General features: G+C 44.0%; 1 protein-coding gene across 1 annotated transcript in view; it reads left to right on the forward strand.

Annotated features, from left to right (window-relative positions):
* Positions 1–27,200, forward strand: part of SLIT3 (slit guidance ligand 3) — a 762,848-nt gene that overhangs the window by 151,921 nt on the left and 583,727 nt on the right. Inside the window, 1 exon segment of the mRNA XM_004371219.2 lies at positions 5,401–5,472. Within this exon segment, the coding sequence (XP_004371276.1) occupies positions 5,401–5,472 (72 nt within the window).

The raw sequence follows: 27,200 nt of genomic DNA on the forward strand, positions 1-27,200 counted from the left end.
TGGATGGATGGATGGATGGATGGATGGATGGATGGATGGATGGATGGATGGATGGATAGGTGGATGGATGGATGGATGGATGGATTGGTGGATGGATGGATGAATAGATAGGGGGCTGGGTGGGTGGTTGAATGGATGAATAAATGGATGAATTCAGGAAACAAAGTGGTAAAAACTTCTAATTAGATCTTAAACCAAGAAATCCATCAGCATTCCCACAAAGACAAGGCTTTATTTCTTGGATCTTAATAGTTCAGGCTAGAAAGCAGTGTGACCTTGTAACTCAGAAGTAGTGGATTTTTTGCCTTCATGTTTTCTTAGGAAAGCAGAGGAGTATCAATCTTAGAGGGAAAGGGGGTGTCTTTGTGGGCTCTATCTCATTGTTGGTCAGGCCCACGTCCTGATTCCTGACCCCCTCGGAGTCTGCCCTCATGTGGGTCCTGCTCTCCATCCAGGCATCAGGTCTATACTTCCAGCTTCAACTACAGCAGGAGGTTTCGATCTCTGGGCCCAGGTACCAGACAGCAGTTGGCATGAGTGTGCCATGGGCAGTAGCCACTGTCTGTACCCCAGTGCTTATCTGTCCCTCTATCAGGAGAGCAGTGCCCATCATTCTGTGCATTTTTCTGCCCAGGGGCTGCTCTCATATCAGCCACATGGGGAGTGCACCTTCTGTGGCTTGGAGTCTTCATCCACTCTTGGAGGAAGACCTTTCGGGGTGGCTTGGTTCACTAAGTAAATATGAATAAATCCTGGTATGAACTGGAAATTAGATGTAGTTGAGCTCCCCAAGCAGAGGAGGGAAAGGCCCAGAGGCTGCTGGGAGCAGAGCCCAGCCAGGCTGCCCTGGAATCCTCATTCAGGGTTTGCAGCAGCAAGCAGAGCACAATTGGCTAAATTTGGTTGTGTTTTTATTTTTGTCCAGCCACAAATACCAGCAAAGAACTAGAAATGATTTCTTCCCTTCGTGGAGTCTTGGAGCCAAGCTGCTTTTATTTTTAGCTTCAACTCTAGTTTAGGGCTTTTAGCACACTAAACACCCTACCTACTGCTGGTAATGGTGGGCTGGACTGTAGGATTTGTCCCTAGACTGGCGTGTCAGTTGTCTGAATGTAACTCCTGTGAGTCTTTGTACAGCTGTGACAGTAGAGGGTGGTTCCAGACAGTCCTACGTAGAGCCCCAATTCTTCCCTGGGGGACCTCCCAGAGAACCTTTTTCATGGAGGGAAAATGTACTCAGGGTGGCTCATTGTCAGGGCTGGGGTAGAGAAGGTGGCAACCCTGGATGAAAAGAAGCAGAGAAAGAAGAAGGAAAAGGGGAAAGGAGCTGGCATTAACTGAAGACTTCGAGTAATATAGCAGTTCAGAACCAGTGCTCTGGAGTCAGACTACCTGGGTTCAAATCCTGCCTCTACCACTTCCTCACACTGTGACTGAGGAATTTGCTCAACCTCTCCAAGACTCTATTTCTCTGTCTGTGAGATGTGGGTAATGAAATGCCTGCTTCCAAGCACTGCTGCAGTTGGGATCATGCACACCCAGCATTTAGCACAGTGCTTGGCATAAAATTGGATTCAGTAAGTGTTATTTTTACGACCATTGCCCTGCTCTTATTGTCAAAGTGTTGGCCATTCAAACCCACCCAGAAGCGTCTCAGAAAACAAGCCTGACAACCTGCTTCTGAAAGGTCACAGCCTTGAAAACCCAGTGGAGCACTTCAGCTTGGCACACATGGGTTGCCATGAATTGGAGCTGACTCAATGGCAACTAGCAACAATGACAAGCTCTTACTGCACGAGTGTAAACACTGTGTCATTTGAAACCCACTGTAACCCTGGGAGGTAGGATTCTTTTGCAGATAGAAAACTGAGGCTCAGAGGGATAGATAACTTGCCTGAGGTCCCACAGTGGGTGCTTGATACAGCCAGCCCTGAGCCAAGCCCTGGCTAACCTCAAAGTCCATAGCTCCATGACTTCTCCAGGACCAGTGGCATCCAACTGTTGTAAAGGGATTGATTACGACTATGTGTGAGGAAATATTTGTTGAGCACCTAAAAATGTGCTTGGCATTTTGGTAGAAATTTTCACAGTGCCATGGATAAAAACTCAGACACTAGACCTAAATGGTCTGAGTTTCAGTCTTGGCTCTGCTGCCTACTACCTGTGTTACTCTGGGCAAGTTACTCACCCCTCTGAACCTCAGAATTCTTATCTGTAAAGAAGGGATAATACTAGGACTGAGCTCGTATTCAGATTAAATGATTAAATGCATATATGTAAAGTCCTATAATAGTGCTTGACTTATAGTAAATGCTAATAAGTATTAGCTAATGATGATGATCTGGGCCATTGCTGATTCAGTGGTAGAATTCTTGCCTTCCATTCAGGAGACCCACTTCTGTTCCTGGCCAGTGCACCTCATGTGTAGCCACCACATGTCTTGTCAATGGAGGCTTGCATTTGCTATGTTGCTGAACAGGTTTCAGTGGAGCCTCCAGACTAAGACAGACTAGGAAGAAAGGCATGGCTACGTATTGCCAAAAATTAGCCAATGAAAACCCTGTGGATCACAATGATCTGATCCACAATTGATCATGGGGATGGCACAGGACCAGGCAGTGATTCCTTCCATCGTGCATGGGGTTGGCATGAGTCAGGGGCTGACTCAATGGCAGCCAACGATCTGTGTGAAGTATAGGAACAAGTAATTAGATTCCTGCTCCTTGTCCCCTCCTCTCGGCCACTCCTTTCTTCCCCCTTCAGTGACAAAGAGCGGCCCCTGGAGTGGCCAGAAGAGCACTGATCGGGGAGTCAGCTGCCTTGGAGGTGGGCAAGGGATTAGAGGCTATCTCATTCCACTTTCCAGCCTCACCTCCTCCTGACCAGGAGTCTCACCGGCAGCCTCCCTGCGCAGTGCACACACCCCTACACACTGCAGGAACCCCTCAGGGCTGAGGAGCACACTCCTATGGCAGGAGGCTTATCTTAGGGAGGTCTTCAATGCTCCTCTCTTGTATACTCGACATTTTTTTTACCTTCTACCCACTTTTTACTTCTGAAGTTTTTGGTCATCGGCCTGGGATGAAAGTGGGAAAATAGGAGCAGAATCTCACTTGGAATTGTGTCTGTTTGGCATGGTGCAGAAAGCGTGGGCTTTGGGGCCAGAAGCTGAGAAGAAGTTCCCCCTTTGCTTTTTCGCTTTGCTTCACTCTCAGATGGGGTTACACCGTTACCCCATGTAATTGAACATATTTATTTCACTCTAGACAGAACATTACACCCATGCTATAAACTGTTGTTTTGTTCCCGAAGATTCTGGGAAGTAAGATATATATATAGCACCAACTGGTTTGGGGGTTAGTGTGAGAAGTGTTGTTAGCTGCCGTTAAGTCAGCCTCTGACTCATGACGACCCCCATGTACACATGGAATCTGACCGTTATGATCCATAGGGTTTTCGTTGGATGATTTTCTGAAGTAGATCATCAGTCCTTTCTTCCTACTTCCTAGTCTGTCTTAGCCTGGAAGTTTCACTGAAACCTGTTCATCATCATAGCAACATGCAAACCTCCACTGATAGATGGGTGGTAGCTGTGCTTGTGGTGCACTGGCTGGGAATCGATCCCTGGTCTCCTGTGTGGAAAGCGAGAATTCTACCACAGACCACCACTGTCCCCTTTCATTGACTACCAAGTTTCAAGATGTCTGGAAGAGACCCATTCACAGCTCCACTGGTACTGGGGATTTATTGCCAGGACAGAGGGCGGGGAGCGAGCACGGAACAGGGTCTGCATCTTGTACTAACGTTTGCTCTCAGGAGAGCAGCTTTCATGGACGTCACAACAGTGGCTCAGTGTCGTTGGGAAACTCAGATGGCCTTTTTCTATGTGGACATTTAGTATTGAAAATTCTCAGGAGAGACTCTGCATTAGGTCTGTTGGCCACTGTCCAACGTAGGACATCCCTATGGGGCAGAGTTTTACCTCAGGCAACCTCAGAGGCCTCCCCATGCCCAGACCTTGCTCCCTGAACCAGGGCCGACTTCTCCATTAGGCAAAGTGGGCACGGTGCCCAGGGCCCATAATGCATTTAGGAGCCCACAAAAATGTTTAAATTTCTTTTAAAATTAGAACAAAAAATGAACTTTTAGATTGACAAAAGAGCCCTGGTAGCGCAGTGGTTAAGCACTTGACTGCTAACCAAAATGTCAGCTGTTCAAACCTACCAGCTGCTCCGTGGGAGAAAGAAAGATGTGGCAGTCTGTTTCAGTAAAGAATACAGCCATGGAAACCCTATGGGGCAATTCCACTCTGTCCTGTAGGGTCACTATGAGTTGGCATCAACTCGATGCCAATGGATTAATGGGTTAGATTGAAAAAAATGTTGTAACATACATTGTTGTTGTTGTTAGCTGCTATCAAGTCAGCCCCTGACCGTGGCAACCCCATGCACAATGGAAAGAAACTCTGCCCAGTCCTGCGCTATTCCCATGATTGGTTATAGATTGGACCAATATGAGCCATATGATTTTCATTGACTAATTTTCAGAAGTAGATTGCCAAGCCTTTCTTCCTAGTCTTAGTCTGGAGGCTCTGCTGAAAGCTGTTCGGTATCACAGCAACACGTAAGCCTCCACTAACAGTTGGGTGGTGGCTACACATGAGGTGCATTGGCTGGGAATCAAACCTGGGTCTCCGCAAAGAAGGTGAGAATTCTACCAATAATATTAATATATTCATTTTTATAACTACATGGTTGTAAAATATACTTTTAAAATATTTTCTTATGGAGGAATGGGCCCTCAAAGGCAAAAGTGCCAGTGACCCGTGAAAGTTAACATGCAGCCCTGCCCTAGTCCAAAGAGCCAGGATGGCAGGGATTCCCCATGGCTCCTCAACCGGTGGGGATCTGCCTCACCTTCTTCTCTGATCCTATAGCAACAGCTATCTGCCATCACACCCCTCCATTTAGGATCTAGAGTATTCTCTCTGGTACATTATTTATGTTTTTAGGGGCCTATTTTACATTCTAGCTCCATCATGTTATAAGACCTGCCTGGAGCACATAGTAAGAAAAGTTTAAAATCCTAGTCAGGGCTCTGTGGGAGAGAATACTGTGATCAATTAGTAATGTCTCTCCTGGGCTTGGGACAGGGTAGTAGCAGCATGCATGTTGTGTTTTTGCTTATGACTGGCATTTGTCCCATATCCTCATCTCAACTACAAGCTTCGCAAAGATGCCATATACCTTAACACACGATGAACATTCCACGTTGAAAGACCTGGAGAGTCTTTTAATGCCTGTTGATTGATTGATTGATTGATTGAAGTGGTGCATGTGATTACACTTGATCCCATTTAATGTCCCCTTGACATCCTTTTATTCTTTTTTCCATTTTTAGGCGCCTGAACAAGAATAAGCTCCAAGTCCTTCCAGAATTGCTTTTCCAGAGCAACCCGAAGCTCACCAGACTGTGAGTAGAGTTGACTTACGTGGTCTGCCTTGTGCCTTGCTTTGCTTTAGTGATGTGGAGAATGTGGTTGTCTTTGTGCGTGGAGCCCTGTGCCAGTGGAACCTGGCATGGAGACTGGGAGCAGCAGGACAGTGATGTGTCAGTGGAGGGGAGTGGAATTGGAGGAGAATAAAGGAGCTTCCCACACACACCTTCAGGCCCAATTCTTGTTCCTTTCCTTCAGAGATTGGCAACTTAAGTGGGCAACGAGGACTAGTGGCTTCTCATAGTGGATCATCCTTTGCAAGGAGGGAGGAAACGTTTCCATTTTACTTGAATCTGAAATGCCGTGTGTGTGGGATTTGAGGTGAGTTTATTAGCAAGAGATTGCCAGTGGTCACAGAGAGCATTGGTTTGGAGTAAGCATTTAACCTCACCACCTTGTTGGCTGGAACAACTCCTGCTCTTTGCCTGCTTCCTACCAGTGCCAGTCATGGAAGCTTGGCTCTGAGGTCTGTGATTTTGTGGGAAAAGGAAAAAAACACCTTGACTTTTGCTTTATCTCCTGGAATGGTCCAGGCTGTAATGAGGAGGAAAGAGTTGGAGATACTTCTGTGCATTTATTCAGTGTGAGCATGTGGAAGCTCAGGGGCTGCAGATGCGTGTTGGCTTGGAGATTGTGATTCATGTATGATGGGTGTTAGGAAAGTGCTAATTATTGAGAGTGAACAGATACATGATTTTAAACCCAAGAGTCCTGCTGGCAGTGACTAGTGTAGATCATGGGGTGAACTGGATTGCCCAAGGCTTGACTTTCTGAGTGGTGTGACACATCCTCCAACTGCCTAGAATTTAGGCAGCAATATTTACGGCCTGGCCGGTAAGACTCTAACATGACTGGGGAGGCTCCAAGATTGTGGCCATTGTGCTCATTTCCAATGGCTGTGGTTAATACCTACTTATGCAGTCAAACAATGCATGTAGGCCCTGGGATAAATTGGGAAATGTAAAACACATGTCAGCATGTTCACTTAAGAATGAGTTCTGAATTAGGAATATACACACACACACAGTATATACATAAATGTATTTTAAAAGGGCACTTTGTTGGAACAATGACAGGAAAGGGTTGGCTAACATTCTAATGGTGGAGTGGCCTTGCTAACTTTCTCTAGGACACACCTGTGTTTTGTCAAGGTCTCCTCTTGCTGTGCACTCAATTTCTCTTGTTCAGTCAACCTAGCTGACTGTGCTAAAGGGTAAAAGGACATGCTCCTCCCCTTCCACTCTTCCAATCTGGATCCACCTTGGTAGGTGTGAGGATGGGTGAAGTGCAGTTCTGCAGGCCTGAGTTCCTAGCAGAGCTGAATAAGCAATACCAAATAGACATATGGGGGAAACCACCTTGGGTTTTACCTTCCCCTGCCCTGTGTACCTCTTTTCTTAAATGTTCACCTAATAGCTTTCTCTCAACTGAGCTCCACATTCCAGCTTTCCAACCTGCTCTTAACTAAATAAGGCAGATTATATGCTAGTCAGCTGGAATTTCAGTATCAGTTTCTAGGCAAAGAAAAGGTGTCTGTGAGGCTTGGGCTGCTGAACAATATTGCGTGGGTGGAATCCGAGTGGTCCAGTTGTTGCAGGAGTCCAGGTGGGCTGGTTCTTGCTCACGGAACTCATGGCCTCGCGGCTCTCCCATGGCCATCTGGTGATGCCCATTTTGTGCGAGGCTGGTCTTGATCCTAGCAGAGATGGAATTTCAGGCTGTGATAAGAAGTCTCTGAGATACTAGAGGCTAGGCCCAGGCGGGCAGCACAGGGGCCTGGGAAACACCTGAGTTGTGTCCTAACTGCCGTTTTCTAGCTAAGAGAGCTTGGGAAAGTCTCTTCCCCTGTCTGTGCCTAAATATCCTCATCAGTGAAAGGGTGACTCCCCCTGCCATTCTACCTACCTAAGAGCTATATAAAAGTATCCTATAGTATAGTGATAAGTGTGCATTTTACAAGGTTTAAAGTGCTTTATACATGTATTACCAAGATAATTATTGTTACTCCTACAATTCCAGTCTTCACAACCTCAGTTTATGATCTCCTTTCTCTGGGGGCCATGAAGAGGTTGGGAGTTGCTATGGGCACTGTGATAAAGCTCACAGAGCTTTTGCTTCAAGCTGAAGAGTTGTGGTCTTGAAGGCGGGAACTACTTTTGATTTATGTTGGTATCCGTCCTGCTCCATGCCCCCGGCCAGGCACAATATAGGAAACCAGTCAATGATAGTTGAATGAATGGATAAATGAATGATTGAGGTAGGCCTATGGATATAACAGTGCTCTCAGGGAGCCTTAGTTCTTTTATCCACCATTCATGCATTCATTCATTCAGTTAGCTTTTCCTAGATGCTTGTTCCAGCCTGACCCCTGTGCTGGGTATTGGGCTACAAACATGAAGGATACCCCATCACAACACATTCTGAATAGCTGCCAGAAAGCTGAGAGCTAAATATAATATATTTTTTACTGAAGCAACTATGTTAACCCAGGTTTGAGCTATAATCAGCAATCCCTTTTTTCCCTTTGGGCTTGATCTTTGATTTTTCTTAATGCCCCTATTGTGTCTTTGTCTTATTTTGTCAGCCACTCCAGGGCCTTTTTGGAAGTAAACAGGGTACAAATTAGAAATCAATAACTGTACAGTCATGAGCACATATACATCTGCCACTGGCTGTATTTTCAAAGAGCACACTGCATCTCAACAGACCCTGTGAGCTGTTTCCCCAGAAATGCTAAACGTGGACGCTGTGTGGCTGGCCACTCCCTGGTCTGCCATGTGGGAGAACCAGCAATTCTGGACTCTCTCTCTCATATTATTAAACCTAGAGACCAAAAAACAACTCAACACTCAATGTTTTTGCAAAGAATACCTTTTGGAAAGGCTGTGGACTTGTAATAAGGCAAGTTTCAGGTAGAGACGGGAAAAGAAAATAATATTTATTGAGAAACAATATTTATGGTGATCTACTTCTGAAAAATCAGCCAGTGAAAACCCTATGAATCACAATAGTCTAATTCTGTTGTGCGTGGGGTTGTCATGAGTCAGGGACCAAGCTGACGGCAGCTAGCAACAACAACAACATGCTATTATAGTATTACAAACTAACAAGAAGCAGAAATGAGAAAAAAGTTCGTTTAACCCAAATAGGAGATATATTGGTTCATGGTATAGAAAAGTCCAACGGTAGTTATGGTTTCAGGCACAACTGGATGCAGGGTCTTGGTGGTGATGTCATTAGGTCTTCATATAGCTCCCTCCATCCCTGGGTGTAGGGGACATGAAGGCAAGCAAGATTCACAGCATACAACTTAGCAACCCCAGTGGAGTGAGTGAGTTCATCAACAGTCCTATAGAAAAGAACTGGAGTGAGAAGATCCAGGTCCTCATACTGGCTCTGCCACCCACAAGCTGTGTGACCCTGGGCATGTTAACTTCATCTCTCTGGGCCTCATTGTCTCATTTAGACAGGAGAGGATGGAGCGTCGTCTGTTACATGGTCCATAGACTACTGATTTCTCTTGTTCATGTCCCCTTCCAGCTTCCTCTTTCCCCTACACATGGGAGAGATAGTGAAGGATTTCTAGTTATTTGGATGTTAATTGGTTAATGTTGCCAGAAATTCTCTAGAAGGAGCAGAAGGCAAAGTGAAAACAGTGATTAAAAGCCCTCATCAGATGAGAGAGCTTTGGATGGGATGAGGCAGACAGTGGTCGACAACTGTTTTGTGTGAGTTTGGCTTTGCCATAGAAAGATGAACAGGCCACTAGGGTCTTTTTGGCCCACCTATCCCAGATTCAGGTGCAAAGAGTTCATATAAAATGTTTGATAATGGCTTAAAACTGTAGCTAAGTAAGCAGTTGTGCTGGTGGCAGGACAGGGGCCTCCAGTTATTCTCTACATGGTATTTGACAGCTTTACAAAAATGCCACTGGGGTTAAACCTGCCGGTGTTCCCCTGGGTCAGTGGAGTTGCCAGAGGCTTGGGAAGGTAATCCCCAGGCAGCTGAAAACAATGTGAAATGTGGCTAGCCAACTTAGTCCTGGAACTGGGGCTGTTATCATGGTGCACCAGCTTCCCTACTAAAAAGTAAAGACTGTTAGACTCCAGTTTCCAGGGAATTTACTTCCAATAAGGGAGCCCTCCTTCAGTCTCTCATTACTGCTAGTTTGTACCTCTTTTATGTCCTTTACCATTTTCTGCTTTTTGTCATAGCGGTGTGTACATACTCTCTATCTCCCAAATAGAATGTTCTTTCAGAAAGGTGATCTAATGTCTCTGAGGCAGCCCCATAGTAGAGGAAGGAACAGGGACTTTGGAGCCATACAGACCTGGGTTGGAATCTCACTTTCTGGTTACCTGAGCAAGTGACCTCACCTTTCTCCATTTCAGGTGGTTAGCTATAAAATAGGGATAACAATCATAGTTCCTAAGTGGATATTGCATTGTGATTGTTAAGGTTATGTGCCAGCTTGGCTAGGCCATGATTCTCAGTGGTTTGGCAGATATTATGTAATCATCTTCCGTTTTGTGATCTGATGTGAACAGCCAATCAGTTGAAAGGCCAATCAGTTAAAAGCCAATCAATTTCCTTGGGGGTGTGCCCTGCATCCAATATGTGTGGATGTGCTAGCAAAGCTCTCTCTGGATCCTGCGTCCAACTCATATCTTCTGACCTCTAGTTCTTCGGACGTGAGCCAGCAGCCTGCTGCTTGATCTGCTGATCTTGGGATTTGCCAGCTGCCACAAACCCGTGAGCTAGCAGCCCACTCCCTGACCTGCCAATTTTTGGTTCCTCAGTCTCTGCAACCACATGAGTCAGGAGAAAGATGTGGCAGTCACTATGAATCAGAATCGACTCGACAGCAGTAGGATTTTTTTTTGTGTGTGTGTGTGTATATATGTATAATACTTACTATGGATCAGATACTCTGCTACATGCTTTACATATATTATCTCACTCAATCTCAAGATGAAGAGGTAGAAATTATCCCCATTTTAGAGATAAAGAGTTCTAGAGAGTTCAGACATCTTGCCCAAAGTCACAGAGCCAGTAACTGGCCGAGTCAAAATCCAGACCGAGACTTGGCTCCAGAGCTCTTCCAGTTTCTAACCACAATTTCTACACCATAGTTATGAAAAGTTACTAACTAAAGTGTCAGGTCCCTAGTAGGAGTTCAGTTAGTGCTGTTTCCTTTATCTCTTCAAAGTCCTAAATAAGCCCAGACTTGTTGAATGATGGGAAGCCTATACCTCTAAGAAGTGTCTTCTGCTACTCATAGATCCCTTTGCAGCCACCTTCATCTACCGATTCTGCGTGAAACTTTAAAACATAACTACATGCAATATGTGTTTCTATAAAGCTCTGCATCGATGTGAAACAGTGCTATAAAAGTGAAAACCCAGTGGAGAAAACAAAGACCATACTACCCAATTTTCCAGCAGAGTCGTTATCTGGGGTGGTGAAATGATAATAGGATGATGGGAAAACCAGCCTGTCCTGATGACTGGGGCTTCTCAAGACTGTCTGCCTGCCTGGAGGTGGGATCCTGGAGACGTGCTCCCCTCCAGCTGCACTGGCCAGGCCTGCAGAGCCTGGGGCATTGCGAGACTGGCCTCACCATTGCAGACGTGGGTCACTTTTTGCAGGGGCACAGCCACCCAGAGCTCATGGAAAATGTCCCTGCAAACTGAGTCTCCATTTCCTCCTCCTTCTTTGCTCCCCTAGCCCTCTGAACACTGCAGTGAGGCCAACCTTCTGTTTGCTTTATTGCACGCTTCATCAACTGCCAGTTCCATCATGTTCTTGAAGACAGGTTTAGCTTTAATCTGCGTGTGGACAGATAATGGATTACAGTGGGTGCGATGTCACTCTTGGTGTTTCCATTTTGTGTGAGTTGCTTTCTTTCTGTAGTACCTCAGGCTCCTGACAGAGGCAGCTGAGGCAAGCCAGAGCAGGGGAGAGAAGGCATAGAAGGTTTCTTTTCTCCTCTCCTCCACTGTGATTTTATCCAGTTGAGTACAAAAACAGCATGTGGTCTTATCTATTGAGTTGATTACAAAGCTAAACTTTTAATTGTCAAATCTTCTACCATAGAATTTTAGAGCTAGGAATAAAAATTTTCTGGGCTAGCACTTCTCAAACTTTACTGTACATCCACGTACCTAGAGATCTTGTTAAAATTCAGATCCTGGTTCCGTAGGTCTGAGTTGGGGACTAAGATTCCATGTTTCTAACAAGCTCTCAGGTGATGTCATTGCTGCTGGCACAAGCACCACACTTTGAACAACAAGGATCTAGGCTAGAGGGGTTCTCCAACTTGAGCATATAGAAAAAAAAAAAAAAAAAAAATCTCTTGAGGTGCTGGTTAAATGTTGATTTTCAGGCCATGCATCCAGGAATTCTGGTTTATTATATCTGGGGTAGAGCTAGATATTCGACATTTTAATTGGCATTCTAGTTGATTTTGATGTACTTTATCCATGGCGCGTATTTGGAGAACATGGCTCTGCTACAGCCCCTGTTATTTTATGGATTTGGGAGCAGGAAAGGAACTAAACGTTTGTTGAACACCTACTGTGTGCTAAGTACTTTATACATAAATCATCTCCTTCAATCCTCGCAAGCATCCTGCAAGGAACGTATCTTTGTCCTCACTGTACAGATGAGGAAACTGAGACTTGAGGAGTTTTACTCACCAGAAATAAATCCAGGTCTTTCTGACCCCCAACTCATTGTTTTGTTTTAATTGTGGTGAAAATATCCACAAGAAGACCTTCACCAATTCAACAATTTTCACATACAATTCAGTGACATTGATTACAGTCTTCACATTACCAACTCATTGTTTTATTTCTACAATATCACGTGCCTCCTTTGCTGAGAGAGATAAATTATGGATCTCTGAAGCTTGCAAGGTTTGGTATTTTGTACTTATATATAAGCACATGCTCATATCTGAGACTAGGGTATTAAGAGTTGAAATATTAAAAGAGAAAAATCTATAGAGTTAAATAAATGCTTGCAAGTGGACCTTTCTAAATGCCCTACAATTAATCAAAGGTCGAGTTGGATTTTACATTTTAAAATTCTTTAGCCCTTTGGGCCAGCAAAAGAATTTTTCTAAAGTAATCAGGCAATACTTGTACTGAGAACGTTCTGCCAGCTTGGAAATTAATTTTTTTTTTTTAAAGAGAAATTAAGAAAACCAAGCTGTGACTTTACAATGCTTTGGAATTACAGAATATGCTTGTAATTTTTACAATTCTGTGCAGGCTTCTTTGCCACATCTGGTTGATATTACTGGCAGGGATATATGGGGGAATAAACCACGGGCTGGAATGTGAAACATCCCACAAAATGAGTTTCTTATAGGTTGCTACATAAAACATTTTAAGTCTACCTCTCTTTGGAAGAGTGGCTTAAGTGATTTCGTGGATTTAGTATTTTCTTTGGTTCGAAGGTAAGAGTTTTTGCTTGTTTTCTTGGTGGGGGTTCCACGATGATTTTCTGAAGATGTGTGCACAGGGTTAATCATTCTAGAGCCATGCCATGGACCCGGGTGAGGAGAGCCTCCCTTGAAGAAAGTCAACCAACCTTTGGCCAATAATGTTGGATCACTGGGATAAAGGTGGAACCCTGGGGCCAGCTGAGCTGCTACAGAAAAAGGAAGAATGTAGAGAGAAAGGCATATATGTGCAAGGGCTTCAGAAACCCCTCTGAATCTTAGCTCTGGCCATGGAATAAACAACTTATAGCAAGAAGAGCTCAATTCCTCACATACTCCACCGAAAGCCTTCCTATGTTCGTGCATTCTCTTTGCTGTATATAAAAATAGTGGGTCGGGGAAATTGAAAAATAAAACAAACACCCAGCCGATGCCTGGAACTCAGCCAATTCCCTATTGGTGACATTCCTGCCCGATTCCCAGGAAAAGATCTGGGCAACCAGGAACAACTAACACATCTGTTGAACGCCTACGGTATGTGTGTGTGTGTGTGTGTGTGTGTGTGTGTGTGCGCGCGCGCGCGCGCGCCATTCCAGTGTGCTGGTGGTTGGGATGCTGAATACACAATGCAAAAAAAAAAAAAAACCAAAGTCTAATCTGGGTCCAGAGGGTGTGAGTATGGGCTTCTTGCCACCTGGCTCCTTCCGTGACTTCCTTGCCTGGAACCCACCTGCAGAGTTGGAACCTTGACAGCCACGTCCTTTCCTGTACAATACCATGTGCTGCGTTCAGCACCCTGTGGTGCATGCTGGAGGCGGCCAACCTGGGCAGAATTTTGTGGCCATCACCAGGGTGCTCAAATAAAGACTCTGCTCTCCAGTGACAACACAGTCCCTTTATGGAGAATGAGACCCAGCGGCCAGCCTTCACCCCCAATGTGGTATCTTCATTCTCCATATCCGTAGTTAGAAACAGTCAAGGGAACTGAAAATGTCAAGGAAATACCACATTGTGTATAGAAAAATATTAGCCTTTTGAGGTGGGCAGACCCCAAACACACATTCTTCAATTGTCTGAATGATGCAAATGTACCCATGTCTAATAATTTTGAAATGTTTGTTCTTGAACCACATTCAGCATAAACAGAAACATTTCTAAAGAGTCTGTCTAATCATCTCTCATTTTCAACCAACATTTGGGAATCTGTCCAGGCAACAAATAGGGTTTTAATTGGATACCCCAGATTCTAGCATAATTTCAAATCACACACACACACAAATTTTAACTTGGTCTTTCTGCTGGCTTTCCTATGGGCTCGGTATCCTGGATTTTGAACATTAAATTCCGTTTGTAAGATTTGCAGTTCGTTTACAAACTCCTGGAGATTGAAGCTTATAATGAAAGTGTTGACACAATATTAACAACAGCAAAACTATGATAACACAGGACTGTCCAAACCAAATAGAAATGGAGAAGTTTAAGTAAATTTCACGCTCCTTGCATGAATTTGGTGTGCTGGACCTGAGTATTTGATTCATGGTTTAGAATAATATTTTAATGTTTTATTCATGCTGTTTTTTTCCCTTCATTCCTTCTCTAATTCCCCTCACCCTACTCGTGGTGATGAAGCATGCTTGCAAGTGTGGCCTCCCTTTGACTGGTGCTGCCTGTTGCATGGCCAAAAACTCTCCCTGACGTTGGCTAAGTTGAGTATCCAGCTATTGAACTGATGACTTGGACTCTCATTGGTGTGTTGGGGACTCGGGACACGAATTTTTAGCTAATGAGTCAGTTTTTGATTGAAATCTTTGTAGACTTATGCCAACATTTATCCAAGTGAAGGAAGCATCTTTACTTTTGGAGATCAAAATGCCCTGTCCAACGGGATCACAACAGAGGGTTCTGGACAGAGCTGGAGAAGGATGTAGAACAAAATTCTAACTCACACACACAAAAAAAGACCAGATTTACTGGCCTAAAGGAGACTGGAGAAACCTCGAGAGTATGGCCCCCAGACACCCTTTTAGCTCAGTGGTGAAGTCACATCCGAGGTTCACCCTTCAGCCAGGGAGTGGATAGCCCCATAAAACCAAATGGGACTAATGAGGCACAGCAGTCCAGGGACAAGGACTAGAAGGCAGAAGGGGACAGGAGAGCTGGTGATGGGGAACCCAAGGTTGAGTAAGGACAGTGTTGATGTGTTGTGAGGTTGTTAACCATTGTCATAGGGCAACATGTATACTAACTGTTTAATGGGAAACTATTTTGTTCTGTAAATCTTCATCTAAAGTGAGAATAGCAGCACAATTGGAAGAGCATAATTGATGTCACTGAACTGTGCATGTAGAAATTTTTGAAATGGTGTATCTTTAGCTATGTATATTTTCACCAAAAAAAAAAAAAAGTTCGAGAAGGGAGAGGGTTGACATGTCGTGGGGTTGTTAACCAATGTCATAAAACAATATGTATACTACTGTTTCATGAGAAACTATTTGTTCTGTAAACCTTCACCTGAAGTACAATAAAAAAAATAAAATATAAAAAATGCCCTGTCCAAGAGAGAAAACTAGATTTCCAAGTGGGTGAGAGGGTAAACCAAGACTCATCCCCTCCATCTCCATCTCATTTAATTTGGGATTTATGAAACTCTAAGCTGCGAATCAAGATGCTCTGAAAGACCTAATTTCAGTAAGTTTTTAAAATGAAAATTGATAGTTGTGATATAGAAATAAATAAATACTGGATCATCAGTTTTTTTAATATCATCACCCTAATCATCCCTTTTATGTGTCTCTACATCTCCATCTCTCTATCTTTCCATCTCTTTTGTTGTGATTAGCTGCCCTGGAGTCAGCCCCCGACTCATGGCAACCCCATGCACAGGGGAATGAAATGTTGCCTCGTCCTATGCCATCCCCATGGTCAGTGGTGGATCAGACCATTGTGATCCATAGCATTTTCATTGGCTGATTTTCTGAAGTAGATTGCCAAGCATTTCGTCCTAGTCCATCTTAGGCTGGGCTGTTCAGCATCACAGCAATGTGTAAGAGTCCACTAACAGACGGGTGATGGCTGTGCATTGGTTGGGAATAGAACCTGGGTCTCTCGCACAGAAGGCAAGAATCCTACCACAGAACTACCAACAACTGCTATCTATCTCTACTCCTCCTTTTTTTCAAAAGCGCGCACACATGCATGTAACTTACCGCACGCGTATACATAAAACCTTCTTATTATAGGAGAATCTCATACAGATACATGAAGATGTTTTCCAGGCTGCTGAGTCATAGTACAGATATAATTTCAATTTAGTGCAAAATGACTGTTAAACTAGCTCAAATTATTGAGCAATGCTGTGATGAATATCAGGGGTCAGAAAGGTGGCAGTGTGGTGGTGATGGGGAGGCTCTTTGTCTCCTGGGCTTATAATTGGTGTTTTTAGTGCATAGTTGGTAGTGGCAAATTTGTGTCAGCAACAGTAATTTATTATTGTAAATGTTTTCTAGTCTCTAGAGAGAGCTTTCCTTTTCCCTGGAAGAGATTTGCATAGGTCAGGCTTCTACCAGAAACCTTCCGGGGACTTTCATTCCATTTTACAATGCAGAGCAGAGCATTGTCGACCAGCAGTTCCCAGGGGCTCAACCATTGAACAAAATTATCTTAAGAAATAATTGTTATGTTTTCCATTGCTAATAGCCTTTTCTGCAGATCCTCTTCCCTTGAGCGTGACACTTCCTTTATTTAAGTGAGAGTGAAGACTAGGAGATCATTAGGCCTAATGAGGCCAGAAAAGCCACAGCAGTGAAAGACGGGGTTGGCCAGGGAGTACTTTATTCCTGAGTCAAGAGTCGTTGATGTGATGTTGTGGTAATCTAGTAGGATTTGTCAGTCTGCCTTCACCATGCATTACTGACTTGTCTATTCCCTTCCATCTCTACTGCCATCTCTCTTGTATAAGCCACAGTCATTTCTTGAATAGATGACTGCAAGACCCCCTCACCATCTTCCTCCTGCTGCTCGTGTCCCTTATTATCCATCATCTATCCCATAGATGCCGTGATTGCTTTAAAATAAATCAGACCTGGTCCCCTCTCTAATTCAACCTTCCAGTGACTTCACCTTGTCTTTAGGGGACACCCCAAACTTCTGGCCCCTGTTGCTCTTCCTGGTGCCATCCCAGGTGACCATCTCCACAGCACCACACTGCAACCACATGAGCCTTCTTCCTGTTGCCCCAACTCTCCAGTCTTTCTCAAGTTGGGACCTTGGCCTTGCTGTTTCCTCTGCCTCAGTTCCATTCCAATGGAACATGCTGACCCTGGATGTTGGTATGACCAGGTCCTTTTTGAAATGTAGGCCGCAGCTCAAATATCACTCCTTCAGAGAGCCCACGCCTTTCCTGACCACGCTGTCTAAAGTCTGTCTCCTTCCTTACCAGCCACTGTCTCTAACATGACCCAGGTTTTCTCCTTCATAGCATTCTCACTACCTGAAATTCTTTTGCTCGTTTATTTGTTAGTTTTCTGCTCCTCTGTCCCCCAGTAGAATATAAGCTCCTTGCAAGCAGGGATTTTATCTGTTTTGTTGACTCTGTAATTGCCTAATATCGCACCTGGTATATAGTGGGCACTCGAAAAATACTCTGTAAATGAGTGAATGAGAGAAGGAACATGGCTTCTCCAAAATCTACTCTTTCCTCTCAGTATGTGGTCTGAGGCACCTTGTGTTCCAAACTTGAGCTGTCTCATTGCACTGCAGAATCCCTAAATGCATATGTAATAGCGTGCTTGCACACACATGCACACTCATACAGCACACACACAAGAGTGAGGATAAAACTAACACAGGATTTCATTCCCCAGTTTCCTGCCTCTACTTTTTTCACTCTTCACAAATCAAATTACCTGGGTTTAAACATCAGAAGGCCTTTCACTGCAGTTCTAAGAGGGCCTTCCTGGGATGACCCATCCACACTCAGGTGGACCAGTATGGATAGGCAGCATGGAGGCCACTGACTTCAAGGGCCAGGGGAGCCGGATTTTACACTCCAACAGTGGGTCTCCCATTGTCTTAGCTATCTAGTGCTGCTATAACAGAAATACCACAAGTGGATGGCTTTAACAAAGAGAAACTTATTCTCTCACAGTCTAGGAGGCTAGAAGTCCAAATTCAGGGTGCCAGCTCCACGGGAAGTCTTTCTCTGTTGGCTCTGGAGGAAGGTCCTTGTCATCAATCTTCCTCTGGTCTAGGAGCTTCTCAGCACAGGAACCTTGGGTCCAAAGGATACACTCTGCTCCCAGCACTGCTTTCTTGGTGGTATGAGCTCCCCATGTCACTCTGATCGCTTCTCTCTTTTATATCTCAGAAGAGATTGGCTTAAGATACAACCTAATCTTGTAGATTGAGTCCTGCCTCATTAACATAACTGCCTCTCAACCTTCCTCATTAACATCATAGAGATAGGATTTACAACATGTAGGATTATCAAGTAAGATGGCAAAGTGGTGGACAATCAAACAGTACTGGGAATCATGGTCTAGCCAAGTTAACCCATATTTTCCGGGGGCCACAGTTCAATCCATGATACCTACTAAAGAAAGAGAAATGGCCCAGGCCAGGATCCTCTGCTAGCATTACTGAACCAGCGCCCAAGACTAAGTGCCATGTAGGGGAATGTTATTTTTGATGCTTATATCTGGGGATGATATTCTGTGATGCAATGAAAAGAAAAGATAAACTGTCCTTGCCTCAGCTCTAAGCCTGATTGATTTTCAACTTCTAGTGAGCTTCAAAAAAGATGGTCTAGCTACTGGAAGCTTCAGCTGAGTGAAGGGTTAATAAAAAAATAAATAAATAAAACAACCTTTGGGGACTCAAAAAACACACCTTAGTCTAAAAAAAAAAAAAAAAGAATAAATTACACTGATTTTCTGAACGTTGTCCTAAACCTCCAAATTATTTTCTTGATCTGAGATCTAAACCAAAAGTTGTTTGAAAGACACTTAGTGAATTAGTCCGAACCTGAAATGAATCATATCTTTTAAAATAATTGAGCCAGAACCATACTGGAACATCAAAATATTAATGCTTTCCAAACTAACTCTCTCTGAGACTCTGGGCTGGAGTTGTGTAAAGCTGTAACATCAACTTACTCTTTGTACCTCTTCTCTCCCATCTTGCACTTCTCCTTTCTGCACACTCACCTTCATTCAAGAATGCACCCATCCTGTCACCCATGCTGTGCTGTGGAATTGAGGCTTCTGATACTCTCTTTATCGCCCCCATGATAATGAGAGATGCTGCCGTGATGAGTGACTTGACCCAGTCACCACCTTTAATTCCACATCTTCAGGGACAGAGGAGATGTCTTTTTCAGTAAGGGTATATTTATTAGATGGGTGGCAATAAGGGATGATCCAGTGGAAAGAAAGGAAGAAAACCTGGAATAAGCTGATGTCTTAGTTTCTTAGTGCTGCTAACAGAAATACCACAAGTGGGTAGTTTTAAAGAACAGAAGTTTATTTTCTCACAGTTTAGGAGTCTAGAAGTCCGAATTCAGGGCACTGGCTCTAAGAGAAGGCTCTCTCTATTGACTCTGGGAGAAAATCCTTGTCTCAGCTTCTGTAGCCCTGGCATTCCTGGTTTCCTTGGCAATCTCCGCCTGTCATCTACCTTTCCCCCATTTGTGCTTGCTTCTCTCTGGGTCTAATCTGCTCTTTTTATATCTCAAAAGTCATTAGGTTTAAGACACACCCTACACTGATGTGGCATCATTAACATAACAAAGAAAACCCTATCTCCCCTTGCAATTATATCCCCAGGTTAGGGTTAAGATTCCAACACATATTTGGGGGGGACACAATTCAATCCATAACAGATGATAAGAAGGAAATACAATGAAAGAAGAAGGAAAGCAAAGAAAGGACATAGGAATCCCTGGGAGGAAAATGAAAGGAGCCCTGGTGGTGCAGTTGTTAAGTGCTCAACTGCTAACTGAAAGGTCGGCGGTTTGAACCCACCAGCTGCTTTGCGGGGGAAAAAGCAGTCTGCTTACAGTCTTAGAAATCCTATAGGGGCAGTTCTACTCTGTCCTGTAGGGTCGCTACAAGTCAGAGTTGACACAAAGGCAACAGGTTTGGTTTGGAAAGAAAATGTATCTCAGGTATTTTTGTCTCTTTCTGGTTCCTCCCAAGGCAGATGGAAGAATTTCTGACCAGACATCTTCCTCTCCATTCTGTGCCAAGTTCTGTGTAAGCCCTTGTCTCCACAACAACCCCTCCAGAGGCAAGGAGCATCATCTTGATAGAATCATAGAATGCTAGAACTGAATGCACCTTCGAGAACTTCTGGACCAAAGCCCTCCAATTTTACAGTTGGGGAAATTGAGGCATGGAGCAGTCCAGGACTCACAAACCCTGGTACTTGTATTCCTGGTCTGGTGCTGCAGGGATGGCCCAAAGAAACTTTCTCATTAAATGTCAGGGAAAAGGAACCGTGTATGAAGGAACATGACTGATGCTTCCAGGGGTGAGGCTGGCTTGGGTAGCAGTTATCTTTTGAGAAAAGGGATATTGATCTTTAAAAGAGCTGATACTGGTGATAGGCTTGGTGGAAAAAATAAGGATTAGCAATTCTTATAAAAGGATTGTTGTTGGTTCTAGTGCATTATGATTCTCTTCAAATAGTTACCATCATGATTTGCATGAGAAAGGGAAAGGACAAACTGCAGGTGAGAGCCATTCCAAGGAAAGAATCAACAAAATTGGCAATCCAGAGGAAGGCCGTCAAAGGAAGGGAACAGAAGTCTTGGAGTGGAGGTGATGGAGACTCTTTAGAGCTTACACGTCTGAATTTCCACCCTCCAGGAATTTCAGAAGGGGTAGTTGTGGTTCGGTGATAGAATCTCATCTTCATGCGGAAAACCCAAGTTTGATTTCCAACCAGTGCACTCCATATGTAGCCACTACCCATAGTCAGTGGAGGGTTATGTTTTGCTATGATGGTGAACAGCAGAGCTTCCAGACTAAGATGGACTAGGAAGAAAGATCTGGCCATCTACTTCTAAAAATCAGCCAGTGAAAACCCTATGGATCCCAGTGGTTTGATCCGCAACCGATCACGGGGATGGTACAGGACTGGGCAGTGTTTCATTCTGTTGCGCATGGGCTCACCGTGAGTTGGGGGTGTACTAGAAGGCAACAGGAATTTCAGAAGTTAAAAAAATAAAGTCGGCCTTGAATCGTCATCAGCAACAGCATTTTCTTTCCCATCCCAGCTAGTAACCTATCTAAGGACACATCTCTTATAAGGAGCCTGTAGGTTTGCCCTTCTAGGAAAAAAGACCCCAGCCTGTTACAGTCCAGCAGCCACTGAGATGCTGACCAGGTTCTCCTAGTGGGTTGGGTCACCTCACCCTGGCAGGGGCAGATTAACCAGTAAGCGAGGTACGCATGGGTTTACTTACTAATCTGTAGTGCACAATTTTACCTGTATTTTTTTTACCACATCGAAGATGCTTATTGGGTAATCCGTCCATGGATTATCCAGTTACCTGCAGCTAATTATCCAGACTTCAGTGTGAAGTCCCAAATTGCTATGCTAATGATGGCGGTGCTCCCCTCCTAAGAAGCCTGATTTCCCGGCTCAGCATGAAGGACTTCATTAATACCTCTTTCCAATGATATAATTTGATTCCTCCGTGGGAGGCTGCTCTGGTCCTAGCTCACTTAGCACTAAATCTCTTGCTAGATACTCTCATTACTTAATCTTTTCAGGCCCCAGACCAGCCAGGGCCTCTTATTTATTTATCTGGGGCCCTGTTTACTTCCCTGTTATAAATTACTTCTGGCTCCTGGCCGTCTGATCGCTGCAGTGATAGACTAATAGCTCAGAGCTACCACATTTGCCTTGTGTGATGAGGCAAATAATGCGCTTAACTTATGGGAGAGAAGTGCACCCTCCATTTGTTTCAGTGGGGGGAGACATTACTCAGGGGAAAGGGCCAGATCATTTACCTAATGGCTGCTGGTGGAAGTCGGTGTAATTACTGACAGAATTATGTGAAACAAATTGTCATGCCCATAAATCTAAACCTCCAACTTCTCAAAAGCAGAGAGATTTCAACTGCGTGTATGGTCTTTGCCTCTCTCAGAGTGGGTTTCTAAGAGGGTGCTGGAAGAAAGAGGGGAGGTTGGTGCCCTTTGGTTTGCTTGAAAGGGGATACTGTTCTGCAGCTCTGAACCCTCTAAATGTCTAAAGCAGGGTGGGCAAACTATGGCCCAAGTGCCAAATCCAGACCACTGCCACCTGTTTTTGTGAATAAAGTTTATTGCAACACAGCCACACGCGTTCATTTACATACTGTCTATGGTGGCATCTGTGCTACCATGGTAGAGTTGAATAGCAATGACAGACACCTGATGAGTCCCAAAGCTCAAAATATGTACTATATGGCCCTTTATAGAAAAAATTTGCCAACTCTGCTCTACCAGAAGAAGAACCGTCAACGAACATTTTATATGGAAATAGAGGGATTGATTTAGATCACTCCCCGTTTTTCTTTCAAACAATTCTATCCCAAGCAAGTGAGTTTGAAGGGAACTACGATGGTTATCACTTACTGCGTAGCACTTCTGCATGTGTTCATTGTGGCTTCTCTCAGCAGTCCTGTGATTTAGTAGGAATTATGAGCCCACTTGACAGAAGGGAAAACGGAGACTCTGGAGTGTGAAGTGCTTGCCCAGGGTCATTCAGTGAGGAAAGTACTGAACTGGAATTCATACTTTGTCTGTCTCCAAATTCTGCCTTCTTTCAGCTAAATCTCACTGCTTCTCAAGAAAAAGAAGGAAGTAGGCATTGGCACTGGGAACAGGATTTATCTAGGTCTTGCCTCTCTCCACAGAAGGGTTGCTGAAAGGGAACACGTGAGCAGCAAACCCACAGGAAACACTAAAGCAAGAGGGAAAGTGAGAGGGTCTTATTTTCTTCACTTCACACTGGCTGTGGCATGGATGCTGGAGCAGGCCCAAGAGTACTTTATCATGTTGGGAAACAACAAATGTGTGTCACACAGCAACGGAAACCCGGAGAGAAGGCCTGGATGATAAAAAGCTTATTCTGCGCCCTTTGCTGCCTCTGTAGTGCTGATTGCTGGAGAGAGAGCCTAGTCCATATGGCCTCCTTATGGCGGAGGTAAAGGTCACCAGCTTGGGTGCAGCCATGGTGGAAAGATAGCCTTGGCTCTTCACGACTCCTAAGGGCAGTTCTGCAGGCCTTAAGGTTGCCTGGAGCCAGACTCAGTTGCCCTGAACTTCTTGGAGGGATGTGGGAGGGGCAGTATGTCCACAGAGCTGGGGTCATCATTAGTGCTCTGCTGAAGCTGTAGAAATCTTAAGTTGAAAATAGGAACTCAGAGCACCTCTTACAAAATAGCCTTTGGGCTCTGAACCTAGGGCGACAGGAAGGGATGATAGAAATGATAGCAAATAACACAACTATTGGACAGCAGCTACCATTTATTGAGTGCTTGTAAAGCGCCAAGCATTGCTCCAAGCCCATAAACATTTTTCATGTAATCATCACCATCATCTAGTGTGGTGGGTATTATTATTCCCATTTTATTGAAGAGATAACTGAGGCTCAGAGATGAGCTTAAGCTCATATATAAATGGTGAAGCTGAGAACTCAATCTGCCTAACTCCTGATCCATTCTGTGTACTAGTGATGGGAGACAGAGGGGGATGGGGGACCACATGCATGGAACCAAACGACTACATCCTAGAACTACTTTTCCGAGACTCAGTGACCAGTTTGCAAGTCCTGAGTCACGGTTGTGGAGAACATCAAGGATGATGGTAGATTTTAAGCATAAGCCTATTGTCTGACTCTTAGTAAAAGCTCAGTACCGGTTGCTGTCCAGGTAATTCTGACTCATGGCAACCCCATGTGTGTCAGAGTAGAACTGCTCCTAGAGTTTTAATCGCTGATTTTTCGCAAGTAGATAACCAGGTCTTTCTTCCAAGGCCCCTCCCGGTGGATTCAAACCTGCAACTTTTCATTAGCAGCCAAGAGCGTTAACCATTTGCACCATCCAGGGACTCCAAGAGCTCAGTTGTTGTTGTTAGGAGCTGTCGAGTTGGCTCTGACTCATCGTGACCCTATGTACAACAGAACGAAACACTGCCTGCACCATCCTCACGATTGTTGCTATGTCTGAGTCCATTGTTACAGCCACTGTGTCATTGTCATCTTGTTGAAGATCTTCCTCTTTTTTGTGATCCTGTACTTTACAAGCATGATGTCCTTCTTCAGGCACTGGTCCCTCCTGATAACATGTCCAAAGTACGTGAGACGAAGTCTCACCATCCTCGCTTCTAAGGAGCATTCTGGCTGTACTTCTTCCAAGACAGATTTGTTCATTCTTCTGTTGGTATATTCAATTTTCTTAGCCAACACTGTAATTCAAATGTATCAGTTCTTCTTCAGTCTTCCTTTTCATTATCCAGCTTTCACATGCAGATGAGATGATGGAAAATACCATGGCTTGGGTCAGGTATACCTTAGTCCTCAAAGTGACATTTAAACACTTTAAAGAGGTCTTTTTCAGCAGATTTGCCCAATGCAATACGTGGTTTGATGTCTTGACTGCTGCTTCTATGGGCGTTGTATGAGGATCGATGTAAAATGAAATTCTAGACAACTTCAGTATTTTCTCCATCTGTCATATCATGATGTTGCTTATTGGTCCAGTTGTGAGGATTTTTGTTTTCTTTATGTTGAGGTGCAGTCCATACTGAAGGCTGTAGTCTTTGGTCTTCATCAGTAAGTGCTTGAAGTCCTCTTCGCTTTCAGCAAGAAAGATTGTGTCATCTGTATATCACAGGTTGGTAATGAGTCTTCCTCCAGTTCTGATGCTGAATTCTTCTTCATGTAGTCTGGCTTCTGGGATTATTTGCTCAGCATACAGATTGAATAAGTATGGTGAAAGGATACAACCCTGACACACACCTTTCCTGATTTTAAACCATGCAGTATTCCCTTGTTCTTTTTGAACGACTGCCTGTTGGTCTATGTACAGATTCTGCATGAGCACAGTTAAGTGTTCTGGGATTCCCATTCTTCGCAATATTGTCCGTAATTTGTTATGATCCACATGATCAAATACCTTTGCATAGTCAGTAAAACACAGGCAAACGTCTTGGGTATTCTCTGCTTTCAGCCAGGATCTAGCTGACATCAGCAGTAATATCCCTTGTTCCACGTCCTCTTCTGAATCCAGCTTGAATTTCTGGCAGTTCCCTGTCGATATACTGCTGCAATCATTTTTGAATTATATTCAGCAGAATTTACTTGCATGTGAAATTAATGATATTGTTTGATAATTTCTGCATTCTGTTGGAGCACCTTTCTTTGGAATGGGTACAAATATGGATCTCTTCCAGTCGGTTAGCCAGGTAGCTGTCTTCCAAATTTCTTGGCATAGACGAGTGAGCACTTCCAGCGTTGCATCCGTTTGTTGAAACATCTCAATTGGCATTCCATCTATTCCTGGAGTCCTGTTTTTTGCCAATACCTTCAGTGCAGCTTGGACTTCTTTCTTCAGTACCATCGGCTCTTGATTATATGCTATGATGGTTAAGATTGTGTGTCAGCTTGGCTGGGCCATGATTCTCAGTGTTTTGGCAGTCGTGTGATGTTGTGGTCACTTCACTGTTGGGATTTGATATATGATCACTCCATGATGGGGTCTGCTGTGGGTAGCCAGTCAGTTGAAGGGGAGTTTCCTTGGGCATGTGGCCTGCATCAAGTGTGGGCAGACGTTCTGGCAGGGTTCAGGGCTTTTGCCCTGCAGCTGGCTCTTGTTCGTCTGACCTCTGGTTCTTGGGACTTGAGATAGCAGCTTACCCTCGGTCTTGACTGCCGATCTTGGGATTCGTCTGTCTTCACAGCCTATCGGCAAAAGCCCTGCTCTCCAACCTGCCAATCTTGGGTTTGCCAGCCCCTGCAGCTGTGCGAATCAGGAGAAACCTCTATCCTGACCCATGGACTTGGGACGTTACAGCCTCTGTAACTGCGTGAGCTATTTCCTTGATATAAATCTCTCTATATATTCATACACTTTACTGGTTTTGCTTCTCTAGAGAACCCAGCCTAAGACATATGCTACCTCCTGAAATGGTTGATTGTCTACCAATTCTTTTTGGTACAGTGACTTTGTGTGTTCGTTCTATCTTCTTTTGATGCTCCCTGCGTTGCTCAATATCTTCCCAATAGAATCCTTCAGTATTGCAACTAGAGGCTTGAATTTTTTCTTCAGTTCTTTCAGCTTGAGAAATGATGGGCATGTTCTTCCCTTTTGGTTTTCTGTCTCCAGGTCTTTGCACATTTCATTATAATACTTTACTTTGTCTTCTCAAGCTGCCTTTTGAAATGTTCTGTTCAGCTCTTTTACGTGATCATTTCTTCCATTCACTTTAGCTACTCTACATTCAAGAGCAAGTTTCAGAGTCTCTTCTAACATCTATTTTGGCCTTTTTTTTTTTCTTTTCTGTCCTTTTAGTCCCCTTTTGCTTTCATACTGTATGATGTCCTTTATGTCAACCCACAACTTGTCTGGTCTTTGGTCATTAGTGTCAGTGCATCAAATCTATTTTTGAGATAGTCTCTAAATTCAGATGGGGTATACTCCTGGCTTTCATGGACTTGTTTTAATTTTCTTCAGCTTCAACTTGAACTTGCATATGAGCAATTGATGGTCTGTTCTGCAGTTGACCCCTGGCCTTGTTCTGACTCATGATATTGAGCTTCTCCATTGTCTCTTTCCACAGATGTAGTCAATTTGATTCCTGTGTATTCCATCTGGGGAGACCTACGTGTATAGTCACTATTTATATTGTTGAAAAAAGGTATTTGCAATGAAGAAGTCGTTGGTCTTACAAAATTTCTATCTTGCGATCTCCTGAGTCGTCTCTATTACCAAGGCAGTATTTTCCACCTTCTGATCCTTCTTCTTTGTTTCCAACTTTCTGATTACAATCACCAGTAATTATCAATGCATCTTGATTGCATATTTGATCAATTTCAGACTGCAGAAATTGGTAAGAATCTTCAATTTTTTCATCTTTTCCTCCTCTCCTATGTCAGTTTGTCATATTGTGGTGGTTTGCACGATGCTATGATGCTGGAAACTACGCCACCAGTATTTCAGATACCACCAGGGTTACCAGCGGAGGACAGGTTTCAGCAGAGCTTCCAAAC

This window comes from Trichechus manatus, unplaced genomic scaffold, assembly GCF_000243295.1.
Source record: "Trichechus manatus latirostris isolate Lorelei unplaced genomic scaffold, TriManLat1.0 scaffold00011, whole genome shotgun sequence".
In the NCBI taxonomy this organism is placed as follows: domain Eukaryota; kingdom Metazoa; phylum Chordata; class Mammalia; order Sirenia; family Trichechidae; genus Trichechus; species Trichechus manatus.